We start from the raw sequence: 20,444 nt of genomic DNA on the forward strand, positions 1-20,444 counted from the left end.
GCACCAACAGCAAGACATCCTTTAACGACGGTAGCCAAAATTAAATTGCTAGCTTGTGTCTGCTGGGTAGTCAATGCCATCCACTAACAGGATGAAACAATGGAATCTAGCTTAAATCGCAAAACACTCCTAAATTAAAGATGATGATTTGTATTCTCATAGGAACAAACAAAATTGGCATTTGTTTACAAGAGCACGCTCTCCATTTACTCCAAAAAATTACGCATTCCTGCAGCCCTCCTTTTGTACAATAATTAGGAGGTTCTTTAAATGCTGGGAAAGCAAAAAATAGCAAGGTATGTTGCACAAGGGGGGGGGGAGGTGTTGGTGAAGGAGGTACTAAACGACCTGGAACTGACATCGTCAACATAGTCAATCAAAGAGAAGTTTGTGAAGTCAGCGTCCATTTGGTATATATTCAAAATATATACAAAATTAAAAATGGAGGAATTACTCAAAAGTGTAACTATTTGTGAATTGTATATTTTATTTGGTAAATACTTGACCATAAACATTTTTATTTAAAGAAACGTTTTATGTGAATGACTATTTTTGCAGCGTATGACTGTTTTCATTGGCAGGCATCCTTAGGCAGTGGTCAATAAATGGTGGTAGTGTAGCATAACGTCATCTGGGAAAACTAGTTACTCAAAAAAAAAAATAGTTTCTCCAAGATTTACTATTAATTATTTACCAAATATAAAATATACATTTCACAAATAATGACACTTTTGAGTAATTACTCCACTATTAATTTAGTATATATTTTGAATATAACCAAATGTATGCTGACGTCACAAACTTCTGTTTGATTGACTGTGTTGACGATGTCTGTCCCGGGTCGTTTAGTAGCTCCTAAACCAACCCCTCCCCCCTTTGTGTAACATACCTTGATATTTTTTTGCTTTCCCAGCATTCAAAAAACCTCCCAATTACTGTACAAGAAGAGAGGAGCTGCAGGAATGCATAATTTTGGAGTTAAATGGAGAGCATGCTCTTGTAAACAAATACCAAAAAATACATTCCATACTCGAGACTAAACTAGGTACTTTTAAATAGAACTACATAACATTAACATATCTAGAATGGTTTGCAATGATATTCAGGCACAAAATTTTCTATAAAATCAGTAAGCGCAGTTTTACTCTCGAGTCCTGACAAGCCACATGCTTTAATCAAAACTCAAGAGCCAACACACATGGCCGTTGGTTCGATACCCCTGCGCGACTCATCATGTTTCAACATTATTAAATAGTACAGTACAGTAGTGTACTTTGATGATAACTTACCTTTCCCGTCTGCTTCAGTCTGTCGTCCCACGGACTTCTCAACAACTTCTCTATTTTCTCCTTGACCCTAGACTCCTTCAGATCACACTTCTGGGGAGACTCTGGCATATCTTCAACAAAATCTTGGTGGGGAGCTTCTAGACGTCGCAACAGGCGCTTAGGTGGTCTTCCTACCTGGCCCCTACAGGGCCCAGTGATAGCTTCTGTGTAAAGTGAAATGGTTCTTCGCATACGATCCCGCCCTACACCTTCAGAGCCCTTGACGGTACCAGCCCCATGACCCCTGAATAGTCTTGTCGAGTGAGAGCGAGTTTTTCGGAGTTTGACTAATCTTTTACTGGACAAACTAAGACTATTTTTACTTTCAGCTGCTTCAGCATTTGCTTGCAATTCGACAGAGCTACTAGTAGAACACATTTCAGTAATGTCTGCAAAAAGTCTCTTATTTGGCTTTATAATTCTCGATGAGCGGGCACTCATTGTCGGGAGAATGAAACGTTTTGGACTCTTCTCCCCGACTACAGGCAACGAGGGCAACTTTTTCTTAGCCTTGGCTAACAATTTCTTAGCGAGCGCAGTTTTAACAGTAGGCTGCCTACCCACCCTACAATTAGTTTGTTTATGCGCACTGTGTCCAATCATTGGCACTCTCTTTCTACGGCCTGGCGGCACCACAACGTTCGGCACAGTGACCACAGTACTTTCATGAACTCCCTTTTCACTAGTAACCCCCTCCTTATCCCTAATAACGGCTGGTGGCGTTTTCACTCTGGTTCTTTCATCAAGGGCTTGGGCCTTCTTTTCTTTCAATTCCCTCACTTCTTTCACAGCCATGGCCACAGCACTTGTCCTTGTCCGTCTCACCAGCCCTTCCTTCTCCAAGGAGGAACACACTTCCTCCACTTTTTTCTCCGGTGCCTTGGGTTTAGGCGTTGGTACCACCGCCTTCTCTTTGCACATCCCATTTGTAAAGCCTTCAAACTCATCTTCATCCTGGAAAGGTAATTAGCATTACAAAACTGGAAATGACATGAAACATGAGAGACCCACTACAGTACATTGCTCTAATTGATGAACGGTATCGAGTAAGGTAACTATCACCCCCTTCCTGAGATTACGTATGGTATTTGAAATAGAGAATCAATGCAGTGTTCATAATCCTACAATTTCGATGTAAAACTAGTCAATCAAAACATTAACAATTAACTATATAAGTTTTTAACTACCTCTGAAAAGCTGTTCTCGATTCATAAAAATATTTGTAGTTTTAGGCCAAAAACTATACTCAATTTTAGCCTGGGCTATCAAGTCACCATTATCAACTGTAACTGGATTTTCCAAAATAAGGTTATCAACAAGGTTGACAATTCTAACAATTAGTTTTCGAACGATGTTACAAAAACCTTGAAATCTTAGTAGAGTCATGAAAAGTAATTAGAGAAGAGCTCACTTTGAGTATGAGATGATTTCATCTTTACCAATTTATATAAGATTTTAAAATCAATTCTTTAAAAATGTGATCTGGCCCAACTATAATATACACTGTACTCCATCATACAATATCAGTAAAAAAAACATGTATAGTAAATAGTCTAGATCACTCTAAAGGAAATGTGTGCTAATAAATAACTTGTGACATTTTACACAAAATTTGTAAGTTTTGGACGGCTACAAATTACTAGAATAGCAAAAGGGTCGCTTGTAGAACGGCAGACACTCCTCAACTAGTCATGGTGGAGGTAAAAGGGGGCCGAAACTGCCTCACCCTGTCAGAACATGCAGACGAAGGCAAGGTTAAGGACATACGTCTGAATAATATATCGGGACTGAGTTTCCCCTTTTCAATGCCTGAACCACACTGTGACTTCTGTTCTACAAACCTACCATGATAAATTCCATGCAAAATTTAATAATCCTGAAATTGTGTTAATTCGGTTAGAATGTTTTCAGAATTAAATCAAGGTAAATTTTTAATTGGTTGCCTCTTGAAATTAGTAATAAACAATATTTGAAAAGCAGCCAACCCTCTAGAATAATTCAACACAAGTTCTGGAGCATCATATCGATCCATCAATTCTAAAACAACAATTCTCTGATGAGAATTTGGGGTGAATGTAGTTTATCGGGACAGGGCGATATCTTTCTTATTACAAGCCCAATTGTTTTTCCTTATGGGGAAGATGTGCTTTACTATGATCCAATATACCATAATATGAAGTTATTTTATATTTTCCAAGTTCAGCCAAAGAAGGGGGTCCGGGGGCTTGTCCCCGGCTAGGGGTTGTGACCTGGGAACTACTAGGTTCGGTTAAGTTGGGTTTGTATGATAGCAACAGTGGTTGGGGGGTCGCAGGGGGTCACCGTTAGATCATTAGGAAGGTAAGGACATGGCTTGTAGGTCAGGTTAGGGGGGTAAGTTTAGGTTAGTTGTCCACTTTTCTCGGCGTGTCCCCATAAACTACAAAGGCTCCGAGAATTCTTGTAATATGCCATTAAATAGTTTAAAAGTAAAAAAATAAATTACTTCTGCATCAATTAATAGGCCCTGCAGATGAGATATTTTCATTAAAATGTTGAATTTCCATTTATCAAACTTGATTTAAAGTTACAAATTAGTTAAAAGTAGCCTAGATTAATTAATATACAGTATATGAAATCCATGCCTTGTTAGGTATAATATTCATTACAAAGACTTTCAACAAGGAAACTAACCCAGTGAGGAAATGAAATAAGGGAATAGCAATAAACTATATACTACTTAAGTAATGAACAAAAACCTTAAATATTTCAAGATCAGTAACATTAATATAGATTACTATATAAACTACGAAGAATCTAGTATAAGTTAGAAATTCTCAAGTTCCATATTAAATTGCCTGATTGGTAACAATTCCACAATCTGGTTGTGTTGAAACCTCAAAAGAAATCTATTGGTATTAAATTGCAGTAAAATGCATAAACCTGCTTTGTCTATCAAATCCCTAATTTCAGAGAAGGTTAATGAAATTTCAATCATTATTTGTGCACTGTAGACTAGTAAACAATGTTGATTTCTAACCTAACCAATCATACACTAGGCTACAGAAATGGGGGTTGATTTGCTTATGAAATAGTGAATAATCTTCATAACTTTGTATAGGACTATATTTGCTATAAGCTAAATAAAGATATAACGATCCTTTGTTAAATTTGGTAAAATTTACCCATAAATTCACCAATGGGCCTATGCCTATCACCAAACTCACTTTTAAGTAAAATTAAATTCATGCCATCTACTATAAAATACCAAACCAAATAAATTTAATTTCTAGGCCTTCTCAGCTACCATACATGTCCCAACACGACCTAGGCCTAGGCTATTTAACAACAACCACCACAGCTAGGCCTAATCACTTTAACAATAACACCAGAAATAAAGAAGTAAACATTATTATTAAGTAGTAAACACATGAATGGATAAAGGAGATTCAGCACAGGTTTCCACAAAAAGTAAACACAAAAAACATCCAAAACAACGAAAGGAACGTATGACCTTGTACTCTATTTAACAACACACTTGCACTTATTACCGCCAACAAAACACTTCCTACGATACAAATCTAAAAAACTAAAACCCGAGGGACGTTCATTTTAGGCCTGACAATCACAGAACGTTTATTGCATATCGTAATTAACCGAAAACAACAACGGCTTTTGGGTTTATGGCGTCTTGTGTTGATGCCAAAACGACGCCAATTAAACACTTCACATCAACAAAATTGAAAGACACCATCGTGTTATGATAAGAGGAGAAAAGAAAAGCAAAGGTCAGGTTTAAAAGGAGCATTTGAAAGGGTGATATTGATTACGGAGGGAAGTAGGGATTGGCGCCATGTTGTTAAAGAGGCTTCTCCTCCGTACCTCGTCAGAGTCACCGAACAATTTGTGGAAAAGGTCGAGCCCTCGGCGGATTCTCCTCGTGTATAACTCCTCCGGTGTATTGTTCGGATATCGGCCTCGAAATCTCACTCGTTTCCTTGTGTTCAACTTTAGCGCTTTGCCGGGAAATCTGAACTTTGCCATATTGGTTCTCGGGATGATGATGAGGTTGAGCCTTTTTGGCCCTTTTCGGTTCCCGCCTGATAAAAACTAAAATGCACGTTCCAGTAATGTCCCCCTACTTGCTGGTGTCAGCATTTAAGGCAACGTGTCAGCTGCTATTTTATTTATCAGAAACTTCAATGGTCTTAAAACATTATATACACATTATTTGCGAATTTTAAAGTAATATTTAACTAAAAGAAAATAAGACTTTTAAGAGAGTGTCGGTTGACGTTCCAAAATTGTAGCGAGTAGCGCACAAGGCTAATGCGCGGAATGAGGGGGGGAGGGGGGAAGAGGAAAGCGAAGGGCTTACAGGGTGGAAGGAGCCCGCCAAATGTTACAATAACACACATACTTATTTTCAACGAATTTCATTCCTCCTATGACAGGTCTTAATAACGTAGAACATAAAATAACTCGATTGAATCATTCAACTATTTGTAGTATGCGCAAAAATGGGTTGATTAACCCCTCGCGTCTAGTAGGCCTATGTAATTTAAAACACCCGACAGGTATTATTTACCTAACCGTTTGATTTTCACCTGTCACGAAATAGTCCATGAGGATGTTTTTATTAGTAGTGTGTGCAATAACATCCAGTCAAGTGAATTTATATTAATAATCATGTTGAGAAAATACGTTGCGCTTCCCTCCAATTTTCTCACCCCCCCAAAACCCACGACCCCCCAAGCTCTCCCAACCCCCAAAAGCAAAGGGATCCTGCCACAGCTCCCCATTACCGCATGTTTGCAACTTGTCAACTTTAATTTGAGGCCAAGTGGTTACTGCATTAAGCGTTCTATAAGTTGAATTCCTCATATTTAGCCGTCGAGAGGCACATCTTTCATTCTGCGACGCCATGTAAACGAAATGAACACGTGGCACACGAGATGTTTGTAAACAGCCGAAGAGGCGGAAATCAAAAACGTTTCTCTCTAAGGAGTTGGCCGAGAGAAAATGTCGGGAAACTCACTGTTAGACCAACGATTTGAGCAATGCATCTTTAAGGGCTCATGGTTTTGCATTCATGTCCAGCCAGGGCTTGTCCATTCACCCTGGAATATGTTCCTGACTTGCATTAATTTCGGGCTGAAATTGCGACCGAAACAATAATAAATAGAACGTTGACGCGTAAGAAAGACCCAACGTTTTAAGACGTTTGGCTAACAGGGGCTATTTACCTGTCCCTTTTCTTTGTATATCCGTTTAGGCAGATAGACCTTCGCTATCGATGAATGAAAAGCCTTTATGAAAGGAGGTCTATTTTTTTTTTAAGACAGAAACGGCATTACAAATGTCTTGTATAGCAGTCTCTTCCTAAAATAATAATGAAATGAAAGTAAGGTATGAAAATGATCAAGTCAGAAGAACAATGATTAATAACAAGGATGAAAATAATATACTGAAATGGATAAATTAACATTTTCAAACAAGAAATTAGAGTCGAAAGATAAACTTGATCTGGGACATTAGATAATAGTACATATAAGCTCAATATGTTATTCGCCGATAAATCGCCTAGATAAGAACTACTGCAGTTAATCAATATTGATATATTTCATATGGCGACAAGTTTCCTCGACGTGTACAGACGTGACGGAACTGGTGGGCTCTATGGAAGAATTGCACCACGGTTTTGCCTGGCTAATAATTGATTTTTCGCTCACCTTGAATGATGTAATACACCACATTTTTGCATCACTGTTCCTTAAACTAAATGTAAAAGATGTAAGTTCGCTGATATTAAATAAATATGCACACAAATACAAAATATGTTTTTTGTTCATTATGACTAGGCCTATTCTTTTATACACATATCTTTTAAAGACCCGAATATCATGCTCATAGCATTGACCTTTGTGCCTTACTGTGATACACAATTACTTAAACAAGACTTTTAGATAGTTATACTTTTAATAAGATTAGATATTTATTTATTTTCTAATTGAGAGCACGCTTCTCCACTTACAAACCGCGTGGAGAACAATGCAACCCCTTTTAAACAGCTGTTTTAGAATCAAGAATGTATCACTCAAACAAAGGCAGTACAAATTAGAACTCTCTCACTCTCTCTCTCTCTCTCTCTCTCTCTCTCTCTCTCTCTCTCTCTCTCTCTCTCTCTCTCTCTCTCTCTCTCTCCTGGACTGATTTGAGGTTTCAAGGTTGCTCTGCACATTTCCTTCCTATGCAAAGATTTCACCGGTAGGACTCTGCATGGTCATACTTTCAATCTGTTAATGTTCTTATCCGTTTGATGATAAAAGTTAAAAAAATGAAGGATGTGGGAACGTTGGTAAAGTAAACGTTTTAAAAAGTAAGGACAATGACATTCTGTGTTTACCGATAACAATATGACATTTTATGAGCTATTTTTGTTTATAGATATTAATTAGAGATAGAAAATAAAGTATCAATGAATTTTGCTTTCATGAATGCATCAGTCTGGAAACGTGGTGAATTAAATGTCTAATTGCGGAATTCGGGATTACTTTTTTGTCATGTTTCTTATTAATGTGTTTATGATTATCTTTATCATGGTTTTAATTTTGTATTGGTTCTCTACTCACAGAGTTAATGTAAATTTTCTTATTTTATTCAACGAAGAAAAAGCAAAACGTCATTAAACTGTCTAGCGGGATTTACCTAAAAAAAAACTATGGGTAAAAGGGCCAAAGTCCAAAAAAGAAAAAACATTGTACTAATGTAGATTAAGAAATTAGCCAGAAAAAAACGCATAAATAAATGATTATGTAGTACCACGTAGCCTCAGGAAAGGGAGTGCTTAAAGTTTTGCTTTTATGTGTATGAGAAAAGGGTCTTTGAAGAAGTTACGATAGTTGATGGAGCGAAATGAAAGGGAGACTGTAGACGCATAAGAAACTATGACAAACAGTACTTAGTCTGTTAGCCAAAGTGTCACTTTGCAACCCATTGCCTCTTGCACCAAACTCCTTTGAATGACAAGATATATTTTTCCTTTTTAAGCTTAAACTTCCGCTGTTGTCCAGACTTAGAATGGCGTGAACTTTACTTAATATAATTGTTTTAATTATTAAAGGTCATTGTTTTGAAATAAAGTACTGTATACGGTGAATATTTTCTAATCCGCATTTAAGCTGTTATTACGGGTGAATTTTTTGTGTAATTCTTTTCTCATTTCGTGTCTATAGATGTTTTTTTTTTTCATTATTACATTGGTGTGTTTATAACTCGACATTCAGATTTCTGAAGAAAATATTTTCATGTGTATATGTCAGTTTAATGTGTATGCTAATATATGCAGATTTCAAGCTATTAAAATCGCGATTATATTCATTGATCTTTTTCATAATTATCAAACTTAACTTTGTTTTATATTTGCATTTTAAAGTTTCTTGAAAAGTTGCACAGATTGGCTAAAATCGGTAAAAAAAAACAATATACTGTACTGTAATTTTATTATGATAAAAATATATTAAACTTTAATATTTTTTTTGTCATAATAAAATTACAGTACAGTATATAGTTTTTTTTTTTTTTTACCGATTTTAGTCCATCTGTGAAACTTAACAAGAAACTTTAAAATTAATATCTAAAACTGAAAGTTAAGTTTGCTAATCATGAAAAAGATCAATAAATATAATCGCGATTTTAGTAGCTTGAAATCTGCATATATTAGCATACACATTAAACTGACATATACACAAAAATATTTTCTTCAGAAATCTAAATGTCGAGTTATAAACATACCAATGTCACAAAATAATTGCTGATAAAAAGTATTCTATGATTGTAAGTGGAGTTTAATATTCTATTTTTTTTTTTCTAATCTATAATCTCAAATACATAAAAAATTTAAACGTGGCTGAAAACTTAAAATAATAGATTTTCGGGATATCACAAATAGTTTTCTGTATATCACTATAGCATGATATGAACACTTGGGCTTATAGCATCATGTTGTTCTATCTAGGGATGCGGCTATAGCCATGATAGCTCAGCCAATGATGATGATAATAATAATAACGAAGTATTTAAAATCCATTGGTAACACACATATATAAGTATGTATGTATGTATGAATGATATATATATATATATATATATATATATATATATATATATATATATATATATATATATATATATATATATATATATATATATATATATATATATATAAGGATTACAGGTGAAGATCCTATATATGGTGCGCAGCAGGGTTCAAAACACATCAGTAAAAAGGCCATAATTCATTTAGGAGACGTTTCGAACATTGCAATGTTCATTATCAATCTGTAAAAAATATAAATTATTATTATTATTATTATTACTTGCTCAGCTACAACCCTAGCTGGAAAAGCAGGATGCTACAAGCCCAGGGGCTCCGACAGGGAAAATAGCTCAGAGAGGAAAGGAAACAAGGAAAAATAAAATATTTTAAGAAGGGCAACAATATTAAAATAATTATAACTTTATAAACTATAAAAACTTTAACAAAACAAGAGGAAGAGAAATAAGATATAAGATAGAACAGTGTGCCCGAGTGTATCCTCAAGCAAGAGGACTCTAATCCAAGACAGTGGAAGACCATGGTACAGAGGCTAAGGCACTACCCAGAATTAGAGAACGATGGTTTGATTTTGGAGTGTCCTTCTCCTAGAAAAGCTGTTTACCATAGCTAAAGAGTCTTCTACCCCTACAAAGAAGAAAGTGGCCACTGAACAATTACAGTGCAATAAGAAGAATCGTTTGGTAATCTCAGTGTTGTCAGGTGTATGAGGACAGAGGAGAATATGTAACGAATAGGCCAGACTACTATTCGGTATGTGAATGTGTAGGTAAAAGGAAAATGAACCGTAACCAGAGAGAAGGATCCAATGTAGTACTGTCTGACCGGTCAGTTCTTAAAATTAGTACAATAACTTAAAATAAATATAAGAATATTAAAACATTATTGATATTAAAACAGCAAATTGTAAAAAAAATAAAACAGTTAAACATAAGAGAACCAGTGCTCATATGACCATCCGTAGGAGAAGGTGAAGAGCGAATGAGGAATGAGTAAAAATTGTTACCCACCTACGACTTCAGTTATTCTAAGGAAAGAGGAGAAGCGGAGGCGTTAGAGTTTAAAGAAGGAACAAGCCGTTTGATGTATAATGACTCAAAGGTAGCTATAAATTCACTATGTTTTGTCCCACCAATAATTGAAAAATGTTTTTTGTTTACTTGGATTTTGCAAATGGCGGCATGATTCCTTATATTAGGAAATTCAGGATTACAAAGTCTCTGACCAGTTCTGAAGCTGTATCCCATGTGGCTACAGTATCTCACCTGCAACAACCTTCGGCAAGATCCAACATAGATACCGGGACATCCCGGGCACTTGAATTTATAAATGATGTTGGACCTCATGAAGGTCTGCAGTTTGTCTTTGTAGCCAAAAAATACATTAATTTTGAGTGGATTGATTGGGATTAGTTTGATGTTGAGGCAGCCGAACTCTTTTTCTATTATTTTTTTCAAGTTTGATGGAAAACTTGTTGTCAGATAGGTACGGAATTGTAGCGAAAATATTTTTCTTTTTGACATTATACGATGGTACTGGAGTGGAGAAATGTCGTGAGAGGAGCTTGTTAATAACCATGTGAACCATACTTTCAGGGTAAGAGTTTTGAGAGGAAAAATAACCAAAAATAAAATCTCCTTATGAAAGAGGGACCAACTTGAGGAATAACGCAGAGCCCTATAGACAAGTGTGTATATAACATTTACTTTAAAATTTAAAAAACAAGAACTATAAAAATTGTTGACAAGTCCAGTGTATGTCTTTTTTCGATACACATGTTATAAATTCACCATTGTCTCTGCTTACGTTAAGGTCTAAAAAAGGAAGAGAGTTATTGTTTTCCTTTTCCATAGTGAACTTCATATTTTGGTGTTGATTATTAATATGGCTTAAAAACATTTCGCTATGCCATGGTTGTTTGAATAACACAAAAGTGTCATCAACATATCTTCTATAATACACTGGCTTACAAGAGTCTGGACAACTATCTAAAAAAATTCTTCAAAAGAAGACATAAACATATTAGCAAACAAAGGTCCTAACGGGGAACCCATGACAACTCCATCGACCTGCGAATAGAGTTGGCCATTAAAAACAAACATGGAGTCTTGCACAGCAAGCTCAAGAAAAGTCTGAAAATGATGTCTGTTAAAACCATGAAAAATAATTTGATCGTCATAAAATTTTTTTATCTGAAATAATATTAATGGTTTCATTTAGTGGAACATTTGTAAAAAGAGATTCTACATCGAAACTTGTCATATGTAGATCACCATCTTGTAAAATTATTTGTTGCTGAAACTCATAGCCATTTTTTTAGTGAGAACTGGTTGCTTGAAAAATTACTAAGTAAAGAGACAAGATGTTTTGATATTTCATAAGACGGGGTGTTATAGGCTGCCATAATGGGTCTGATAGGAACTCATTCCTTATGTAGCCTATCTTTGGTAGTCCATATTCTTGAAGGAAGAGAAGACGATGGATCGACGACCTAAGTAAGTTTGTGGGCGTGGGCTGGCACAGAAAGACCACAGATGCAAGTGGATGGAAATGTGTAAGGCCTTTGATGTGCAGTCGACCAGTAACGGCTGATGATGATGATGATGATAATGATATTTATATATATATATATATATATATATATATATATATATATATATATATATATATACATATATATATATATATATATATATATATATATATACAATTTTATTTCTCTTTTTCTTGTTTTTTAAAGTTTTATGAAAGATTATTTTAATGTTGTTACTGTTATTAAAATATTTTATTATCATTGTTTCTTACTTCTCTTGTAGTTTACTCGCTTCCTTATCTCCTTTCCTGACAGAGCTATTTTCCCTATTAGAACCCTTGGGCTTATAGCATCTCGCTTTTCCAACTAGAGTTGTAGCTTAGCTAATAATAATAATAATAATAATAATAATAATAATAATAATAATAATAATAATAATAATAATAATAATAATAATAATAATAATAACAGTATAAGCTGCTTCCCTATCAAGGAATTCTCACGAGAAAAGAATAACTGGACAGCAAGGTGGAAAAAATGAAGCCGGAAAGATGGCATTGGAAGTGAGAAAGAAAATGTATGAAACAGTAGTATTGCCATCAATATTTCGTAATGTGGAGACCTGGAGAATAAGAAATAAAGATATGAAAGATCTGGAAAACTTCAATATGTATAGGATAACAAGAAATATTTAAGAACAATCAGCAAGTACTCCATATTGGGGCATCCTTACATATACAGAAATATGGCCAGTATCCTGCAGAATAGAATATAAAAAATGAATTCTCTTCCATGACATCATAAACTCTGATGAAAATAGACTAAGGATCAGTTGAAGAACCATTATGAAAAGTGCTGGAGTATAAGCATAGAAGAAATCTGTAGTAAATATGGGATGGAAGTTGAAGAAATAAGAAGTTGGAGGAAGAGGACCCTGAAAAATGAAATCAAGAAAAGAATTATGGAAAAGATAGAGGAAACTATTGAAGATAGGGATGAAAAAAAAAAAGATCTATAGAAGGAAATGGCCCAGAGCCTTATATCATAGAAATGGATCTGGATCAGGTAACACTTGTAATGAATGCAAGATTAAATATTATGCTCAATCTAAAGGCAAATTTCAGGGGGGAAATACGGAAATGACGTATGTGACCTTTGCAAAGATGAAGAAGATACTACAGAACATTAATTTTCATGCCTAAAATTAGGACAGTTAATGAAACTAGACATAAGTGTAGGTAGGTTGCAAAATCCGAGCAAGGATCTGGTTACATACATAAAAACATAAAAAGGGCAATGTGTATGAAAGAAGAATTTAAAAAGTCCTTAACTGACCACAATAGGTTGCCAAAACTGATGCTAGTAAGGTGATTTGAAGGTACAATGGGATAAAAGTAAAAATTGATAATCTCATAACTAATTTATGCGCCCGTAAAATAAGCTTATTATTACAATAATTATATGAATAAGTTTAGAAGCTCTGCACCTATCTTTAATACGATAGAGTGCCCGCAAACTTATTTTGCGGAGTGCCCAATTAGGAGCCAGAAACTCCTCTATTTAGACTTCTATAGTGGAGATTTGACTCATAAATACCTTCACACATTTTACTCTTGAAATTCCCAGGCAATTAAAGTCTCTTGTTAATCTTTTGCACATACCCTGCCACCTTTCTGGCGTCTTTTATTGCGTGAATTACCTCTTCTTCCATTTTGCCATACTTCATTACATTCAATTCAAGATAGGCATATATACTTATATATTGCATATAAACCACTTCCATTTCATCCTCCATAGTAAAATTTATTATTACACCTTCCTTATTTTGATTTACTCTTCCTCATATTTAATCTTAACGAAGATAATGAGATAAGGAAAACTTAAAACAAGCTGTATAAACAGAGTGAAAGAAACATTGGAAAGGAGAACTTGTACGTAGGCCTATAGCCTATCAAAATAATGAGATAAGGAAAACTTAAAACAAGCTGTATAAACATAGTGAAAAACGCATTGGAAAGGAGAACTTGTACGTAGGCCTATAGCCTATCAAAGAACCACAATAGTTTATGTGTAGTGTTAGATGCGGTGCTGATAAACAACCTGAGAAGGCGTATGGAGTTATGAATGGTCTACATTAGAGAAGGATGAATGCGGCAGTGAGCGTTGTATTGACTTTTCTCTGGCGCCAACCGCAGTTGGGGGAATCCCTCTCAATATAAATCAGTATTAATATGCGTTTTACAGACAAGAGCCTTCTTAAATTTTCCTGAAAAGTATCGTATTTTATAACATCTACGAAACATATTCCCAATTAAGACTACTGTACTGATTTAACCTACGAGGCAGCACATATGCCTACAACTCTCCAATCGGCAAAAATAAAAAGAAGAAAGCAGTAGGTGTATTGACACAGACCCCTAAAGAGTGGCCCCTCAAAACAAACGCTACTGCACCGAATTTCTCGCTCTTCTGCTACAGCAGGCCCCTTGGGGCCTCCAGTATCAGGGTCGAGGTGTGTAGGGTGTGTTCAGGTACTTAGGGTTAAGGAAGAAGGGGCCGGGGAGGAGGGTGGGGAGACGCACAAATATCACGTGCTGTCTGGATTATGCGGTTGTCATTTCCGACGCTGTTTGTTTGCCCTCTACATGTCGCAAGAATTACCTTTCACGTCTTCTTAGTACGACCAGCGCGCAACATTGTCTGGTTTATTTTTATTATTATTATTATTATTATTATTATTATTATTATTATTATTATTATTATTATTATATAGGTCTATATATACCAACGGATGCGTTTGTTTATAATATATATATATATATATATATATATATATATATATATATATATATATATATATATATATATATATATATATATATATATATATATATATATATATATTAATATAAATATATATATATATATATATATATATATATATATATATATATATATATATATATATATATATATATATATATATATATATATATATATATAAATATATATATATATTTATTATTTTCAGCTAATTATGTTTATCTATAGCGTTTAAATCTTAGCTTTTCACCAAAGTTAAGCACTTGAGTTAACCAATAGTTAGCCAATGGCATTAGAAAATGAGTAATAATAATAATAATAATAATAATAAGAAGAAGAAGAAGAAGACTGAAATCGATCACTTAGTACATTTCATATGCTTGAGAGAGAGAGAGAGAGAGAGAGAGAGAGAGAGAGAGAGAGAGAGAGAGAGAGAGAGAGAGAGAGAGAGAGAGAGAGAGAGAGAGAATATATGAAGTCAAGGTTGAGACCCTTATTAAGGGAGTGAGTTGTCGAAGTTGCTTGATCCAGCGTAAGTGTTTTTGACAGGACGTAAATGAGTTGACTTTTCGTCGGAGATTCTTTAGCTTTTGTACCTTATCCTAAAAAGTGGAATATTAGTAAATTGCATTTTGCCAAGTTGAATTTTGACGAAGTGCATTCTTTGAATTATATTTTTATATTGTTTTTTTTTTTTCTCATGAATTGTTTTGCGGAAATAATAATTGGCGAACTGGCCATGACGATGATGAGATACGCTTCTGAACTAGCCAGTTTGTTCCGTAAAGTTCAGGGACATTTACGCGCTGTGTTGTGAGCAGCTTGCAGGAAATCGTGCTGAGAGAAAAAAGAACCTTTTTATTTAAAGTAATATTTGATACATTGTGATGAAGGATGCGTAATGATGTGTGAGGTTTAAAGCCATATAAAGCGGTGGATTATTTAGATATTCAACTGAATTACTGTTTGGAGTAAAATAAAAACTTTTGACAGAAGGGAATAGATCATATTCCTTGAATTAATCTCGTTTAAACGTGAATGAAAGTTTTATACATAATTGTTTTTGTTTTTTCGAGCATATGGAAATCAAATCACCTGAAATTACATATAAAAATCAGACTATATATCAGTTCAGTGAGATCGGTGTTACTCTATGGACATGAGAGAGAGAGAGAGAGAGAGAGAGAGAGAGAGAGAGAGAGAGAGAGAGAGAGAGAGAGAGAGAGAGAGAGAGAGAGAGAGAGATATTTTCTGCTATATTCCGCTTACCTACTGAAGTAAAAAATAAATCAAATTCTGGGACACACTAAATATTTTATCTATCTTCTTTTCAAAGGCATATAATTACAAGAAGAAATAAAACTAAAAGTATCTTTCTATTTTCAGAGCCAAACTATTCATAATCTATGATAATTCATGAATTTGATCCAAGACATACTGAGCTGTGCCCTGGGAGGCCATTCAACGCCCATGTGCTACTGGGCGATAACTTCGAAGTAATGCATACAGTGCTCCGCTTAAAGGGCTTTGATGGCACTACCCCCATCTGATATGGAAACTTGTGTTGAAGGTCTGTAAGAATGCCATCTACAGCATGTTCTTAAGGGAAGGGATTATTAAGACAGCAATGATAGTAGTATCAGGCGATGACTTAGCTATGTACAGGGTATATATGTGTGTGTATATGTATACAGGGAGTACAGCAATCTCAAATCTACATAAAGATAGTGAAAAAAATTCTGATTGAGAAAGGAGTTAGTCAGGAAGACCTCATCTCTCCTAAATTATTCACAGCATGGCTAGAAGAAGTTTTTAAGAATTCAAATTGGGAAAATGTAATGAATAATATTAATGGTGAATACCTTAACAACTTAAGATTTGCAGATGACATACTGTAGTTCTGTTTAGTGAATCATGGCAGGTATTACAAAAAATAAAAAAGATGATAGATTTGTAAAGAGAAAGCAGAAATGTAGGACTGAAAATGAATATGAGTAAAACTAAGATAATGTTCAATGAAAATCCAGAGATAAGAAATAAGAGTTATTGACGAGCTTCTGGAGATTGTAAATGAATATACATACTTAGGACAGACAGTAGGTGTTTCCCCGGGACACAAAACCGAAATTAAAAGAAGGATCAGCATGGGATGGAAAGCATTTGATAAACAAAATGAGATTACGAAACGTAAAATGCCCCTTTCTCTATAAAATAGTATTTAATTAGATGGTCCTACCAGTATTAGCTTATGCATCAGAAACTTGGATCCTTACTAAAGCCTTAGAACATAAGCCAGTTATAACTCAAAGAGCTATGGAGAGAATAATGATGGGGATAACAATGAGAGACAGAAAAAGACCAACATGGATACGAGAGCAAACTAAAGTAGAGGATATTCTAACAACTTGTAAGAAAAAGAAAGGAATATATAATAAGAATGACAGACAATAGATGTATATTAAGAATAATAAATGGATCCCCTGGAGATTGTAAAAAAAGCAGAGGAAGGAAGAGAAGACGATGGATCGACGAACTAAAGAAGTTTGCGGGCGTTGACTGGCGCAGAAAGACCATAAACAGAAGCAAGTGGAAGGACATGTCTGAGGCCTTTGTTCTGCAGTGGACCAGTAACAGCTGATGATGATGTGCATCTATACATAATACATAAATATAAACACACACACACACACACACACACACACACACACACACACACACACATATATATATATATATATATATATATATATATATATATATATATATATATATATATATATATATATATATATTATATATATATATTATTATTATCATTACGAGCTTAGCTACAACCTTAGCTGGAAAAGCATGTTGCAATAAGCCTAAGGACTCGAACAAGGAAGATGACCCAGTTAGGAAAAGAAATGAAAAACTATGTATGAGAAGTAATGAATAAAAACTATAAAATATCTTAGAATCAGTATTACGATGAAATAGATATTGAAGAGGGACTTTTATCAACATGTTCAATATAAAAACATTCATTGCAAGTTAAAGCTTCTAAAGTTTCACCGATTCAAACAATATATTAGGAAGATTATTCCACTGTCTGGTCAACTGGAACAAAACTTCTAGAATGGCACAGGATGTTACAGTCTGGGAATCATCTTTTGCAACATGGATAAAGAACTAATTGAACAATGGTGCCAGAGATCAATATCTAGATCAGGAATTATCGTTTTAATAGACTGCAAGTTTCTGTCCAAGAAATTAAGACCAGACAGAAGATCAATACTCGAAACAAGGTAGAATGAAAGAATTAACAAATTTCTTCACTTTCTCAAAAGTAAAGTCATACAGAGTTAAAGAAAGATTATCAATACAGAGATCTGGATGTTGAGTAGCCACTGTCTTCGACCTACTGACACTTATACTTTGAGTTTTGATAAGGTTAAACTTCATGCCCCATAATTTGCACTATACACCAATTTTAGCTAGATCTCTATTAAGGGACTGAGTAACCCCAGTTCTACATTCAGAATATAGAATTGATGCAAAGAAAGTAGCACCATCTGCATATGCAACGAGCTTATTTTCTAAGACCAACCATACATCATGTGTTTGAACACGACGATGGTTGAAAGGATGAGGGAACAGAGGTAAAGTAGAAGATAAAATACTACTATTTTTTCCATGAGACTCAGTGATATGAGATGCGAGTATGCTCGTTTCTTCCAAATCCTTTACAGAGACCATTTTACTTTCCACTTGCTTCAAATGTGTGTTTGCCTTTGAGTTGGTATTAGTATGTGCCTTTTTATCATTACTGAACTGATTTACTCCTAATTTGAACCTTAACAAACTTCAAAGTAGGATTGTAAGTAGGTCGAGGACAGTGGCTCTAAACATCCAGATCTCCGTATTGATAATGTTTCTATAATTTTGTATGACCTAAAATTTTAGTTGTATTTCCTGATTGTAAATTTACTTTTGAGAAATACAATCGGTCTGTTTCTTCTTCGATTGCACAAAAAGGCTTTTTGAAAGTCTTTTAAGATTTTCGGTGATCAATCTATTCTTGAAGAAATGTTTTAATTCCTTCATTCAATCTTGTTTCAAGTATTGTTCTCCTGTCTGGTGGTCTTCAGCTACTGAATCTCATCTTAATTTGTTGGAGAAAAAATTGCGGTCTATAAAATTTCTTATTCCTGATCAAGATATTAACCTCAGGCATCGTCGTTCAATTAGTCTTTTATACCTGTACTTACGACTAGGTAAGCAGTTAGTTCTAACAGCCTTGCCTTCTCCATCATGAGGCTCAATACTACACAGTACTCAAGAAGTTTCATTCCACCTGTGACCAGATTGTGGAATGATCTTCCTATCAGGCAGTTGCATCAGTGGAGCTTCAAAAGTTCAAACTTGGCAGCGAATGTTTTTTCTATGTTGAACAGGCTGACACAAGTCTCTCTTCATTGTTTATATATATATCCATTTTATCGTTGCTACTGATCTCAGGATATTTTATATTCTTTATTCTTTACTTTCCATAAATAGTTTATCTACATCTTTTCTCACAAGGCTATTTTTTTTCTGTTGGAGCCCTTGGCTTATAGCATCTTGCTTTCCCAACTTAGGTTGTAGCTTAGCTAATAATAATAATAATAATAATAATAATAATACATACAGTACATACATACATACATACCCCAAGGATTTTCCCCCAATTTTTTGGGGAAGCCGACATCAAACAAATGAAACAAAAAAGGGGACCACTCCTCTCTACCTTCCTCCCAGCCTGACAAGGGACTCAATCGAGTTCGTCTGGTACTGATAGGGTGCCACAGCCCACCCTCCTCCGTTATCCACCACAGATGAAGCTTCTTAACGCTGAATCCCCGACAGCTGCTACCTCCGCGGTCATCCAAGGCACCGGAGGAAGCAGCAGGGCCTACCGGAACTGCGTCACAATCGCTCGCCATTCATTCCTATTTCTAGTACACTCTCTTGCCTCTCTCACATCTATCCTTCTATCACCCAGAGCTTTCTTCACTCCATCCATCCACCCAAACCTTGGTCTTCCTCTTGTACTTCTCCCATCAACTCTTGCATTCATCACCTTCTTTAGCAGACAGCCATTTTCCATTCTCTCAACATGGCCAAACCACATCAACACATTCATATCCACTCTAGCTGCTAACTCATTTCTTACACCCGTTCTCACCCTCACTACTTCGTTCCTAACCCTATCTACTTGAGATACACCAGCCATACTCCTTTGACACTTCATCTCAAATACATTCAATTCCTGTCTCTCCGTCACTTTTATTCCCCACAACTCCGATCCATACATCACAGTTGGTACAATCACTTTCTCATACAGAACTCTCTTTACATTCATGCCCAACCCTCTATATTTTACTACTCCCTTAACTTCCCCCAACACTTTGCATCCTTCATTCACTCTCTGACATACATCTGCTTCCACTCCACCATTTGCTGCAACAACAGACCCCAAGTACTTAAACTGATCCACCTCCTCAAGTAACTCTCCATTCAACATGAAATTCAACCTCGCACCACCTTCTCTTCTCGTACATCTCATAACCTTACTCTTACCCACATTAACTCTCAACTTCCTTTTCTCACACACTCTTCCAAATTCTGTCACTAATCGGCCAAG

At 35.2% G+C, this 20,444-nt stretch overlaps 1 protein-coding gene across 1 annotated transcript in view; it reads right to left on the reverse strand.

Moving 5' to 3' along the window:
* The window catches only part of LOC137627812 (histone-lysine N-methyltransferase 2A-like), a 66,518-nt gene extending 60,885 nt beyond the window's left edge, over nt 1-5,633 (reverse strand). The window contains exons 1-2 of the mRNA XM_068359178.1: nt 5,190-5,633; nt 1,290-2,282 (exon numbers count right to left, since the gene is read on the reverse strand). Of these exons, the coding sequence (XP_068215279.1) occupies nt 1,290-2,282; nt 5,190-5,351 (1,155 nt within the window). The 5' untranslated portion in view covers nt 5,352-5,633. The remainder of the gene's footprint in view (nt 1-1,289; nt 2,283-5,189) is intronic.
* Nucleotides 5,634-20,444: the final 14,811 nt, after the last annotated feature.

This window comes from Palaemon carinicauda, chromosome 35 (assembly GCF_036898095.1).
Source record: "Palaemon carinicauda isolate YSFRI2023 chromosome 35, ASM3689809v2, whole genome shotgun sequence".
Classification (NCBI taxonomy): Eukaryota; Metazoa; Arthropoda; class Malacostraca; order Decapoda; family Palaemonidae; genus Palaemon; species Palaemon carinicauda.